Raw genomic sequence first — 2,280 nt, forward strand, 5'->3', positions numbered from 1 at the left:
GTTTTAATTACTTAGTTCTTAAGTTGTTTTATATTAAATTCCATGCTGGTCTTTTGGCTTTCATCTGAAAAATATTTCTCCTATTTACCTTCAATCTGAGTGTGACTTCTAATAGTCAAATTAGTAGCTATCACCCACCATTGAACTCAGTTTTCCTGTGATATCATGATTTGTTTTTTGCTGGGCCTCCTACTCCTGGCTGCAGTTTATCCTGTTAAAAAAAACCTTACAAACTAAAACAAAGCAAAAAGCACCTATTCCCCACTGCACTAAATTCCCATGCTGCTCCAAAATCCCAGAAATACACAATAAATCCAAAAGAACTGTGGGTGCTGGAAATCAGAAACAGAAATAGAAATTGCTGGAAAATCTCAGCACGTCTGGCAGCGTCTGTGGAAAGGAATCAGAATTAATGTTTGGTGTTTAGTGACCCTTCTGAACTGTTGTGAAGGGTCACTTGATCCAAACGGTAACTCTGCTTTCTCGCCACAGATGCGGCCAGACCTGATCGGCTTTTCCAGCAACTTGTGTTTTTGTCCCAGAAATAAACGTACCCTCAGGCTGTGCCTCATTCCAGATGTGATATCCGCAACAGCTTGTGCAAAGTTGACTGATTTAATTAATTTAGTAATCGAGCTGTCTGCCCACCTGTGGGTGCTATTTCCCTCGCTGTGTACCTGGAGCAGTGGGAGAGTTTTGGGTGGGAACTGACTTGAGGAATTTGAGGCAGTAACGTGTAATGTGTTGTGTCTGTAGGAGACCACGATTTGTGCAACATGCAGCTCGGAGTTTGCGTCGAGGAACAAGCTATTTGAACACCTGAAGGCGACGGGACATGCGACAGCACAGCATTGCCCAACCAGCAGCAGCCAGGGCAGGACAGCGAAACGCAGAAATCGATAAAACCGAGGCCTGGCACACAGCAATGGTGCCAGAGGTCAGGGAGAGAGAGAGAGAGAGAGAGACTCACCCATCCACTTGGCCATCTCAACAGGACAGTCCTGGATGAGGCCCCTCAGCTTCAGGTTGATGGATAAGAAAGGCAGTGAATGATGGGAATTCTGACTCTCTCTCAGTGTCATCTGTTCTGACACTAGGCCCTGAGGTCACTGTCTGTTTCATTGCCCTTATTTATAAAATGCCTTTTCTACTGAGATGCAGGGTTGATTTATTTTTCTCTATTCTGTAGTTCACAGACTCCAGAGCGGACTTCCTGATACAGAGTTGCATTACTGATTCCATTCTGAATGACTGGTTACCACAATTAACTTAACAAAAACCCATTTGAACAGGTCCTCATGCCAGGGCAATTCTCTATTCTGTGTTAACAGCTGAACAAAGACATCCAGGGAAAGAGCAGGAACCAGCATTAAGACACTGGTCTAAATGGCCTCCTGCTCTTTGTGAACGTGGAAACAAATGCAAATAAATAAATAAATGTGTTCACTGACACTGATCTGTGGTTGTCTAATCCTGCTCAGTGCTGGGATAGACAATGAGGATGGGCGAGAGCTCATTATATATCACACAGTCTCGGTTCAGGACAGAGTTCCTCACTTTTATCTTTGGACAGGGCCTGGTCTCCCTCAGTTGACCCTGGACAGTGTCTCTGAGCTTTGAGCTGCTCCTAAGCCTCACTGACACGAGTGGTGTTCCTGAATGGTGTTCTGCAAGGATCTGTTTTGGGGCCACTGCTGTTTGTCATTTTTATAAATGACCTGGATGAGGGCGTAGAAGGATGGGTTAGTAAATTTGCGGATGACACTAAAGTCGGTGGAGTTGTGGATAGTGCGGAAGGATGTTGCAGGTTACAGAGGGACATAGATAAGCTGCAGAGCTCGGCTGAGAGGTGGCAAATGGAGTTTAATGCGGAAAAGTGTGATGTGATTCACTTTGGAAGGAGTAACAGGAATACAGAGTACTGGGCTAATGGTAAGATTCTTGGTAGTGTGGATGAGCAGAGAGATCTCAGTGTCCATGTGCATAGATCCCTGAAAGTTGCCACCCAGGTTGTTAGGGTTGTTAAGAAGGCGTACGGTGTGTTAGGTTTTATTGGTAGAGGGATTGAGTTTCGGAGCCATGAGGTCATGTTGCAGCTGTACAAAACTCTGGAGTATTGCATTATAGGAAGGATGTGGAAGCATTGGAAAGGGTGCAGAGGAGATTTATCAGGATGTTGCCTGGTATGGAGGGAAGGCCTTATGAGGAAAGGCTGAGGGACTTGAGGCTGTTTTCGTTGGAGAGAAGAAGGTTAAGAGGTGACTTGATAGAGACATACAA

At 45.1% G+C, this 2,280-nt stretch overlaps 1 protein-coding gene across 1 annotated transcript in view; it reads left to right on the plus strand.

The window, feature by feature from the left end:
* The window catches only part of dnajc21 (DnaJ heat shock protein family (Hsp40) member C21), a 17,631-nt gene extending 16,179 nt beyond the window's left edge, over positions 1–1,452 (plus strand). The window contains exon 11 of the mRNA XM_048594292.1: positions 757–1,452. Within this exon, the coding sequence (XP_048450249.1) occupies positions 757–903 (147 nt within the window). The 3' untranslated portion in view covers positions 904–1,452. The remainder of the gene's footprint in view (positions 1–756) is intronic.
* Positions 1,453–2,280: the final 828 nt, after the last annotated feature.

The sequence above is a fragment of the Rhincodon typus genome, chromosome 3, assembly GCF_021869965.1.
Source record: "Rhincodon typus isolate 14 chromosome 3, sRhiTyp1.1, whole genome shotgun sequence".
In the NCBI taxonomy this organism is placed as follows: Eukaryota; Metazoa; Chordata; class Chondrichthyes; order Orectolobiformes; family Rhincodontidae; genus Rhincodon; species Rhincodon typus.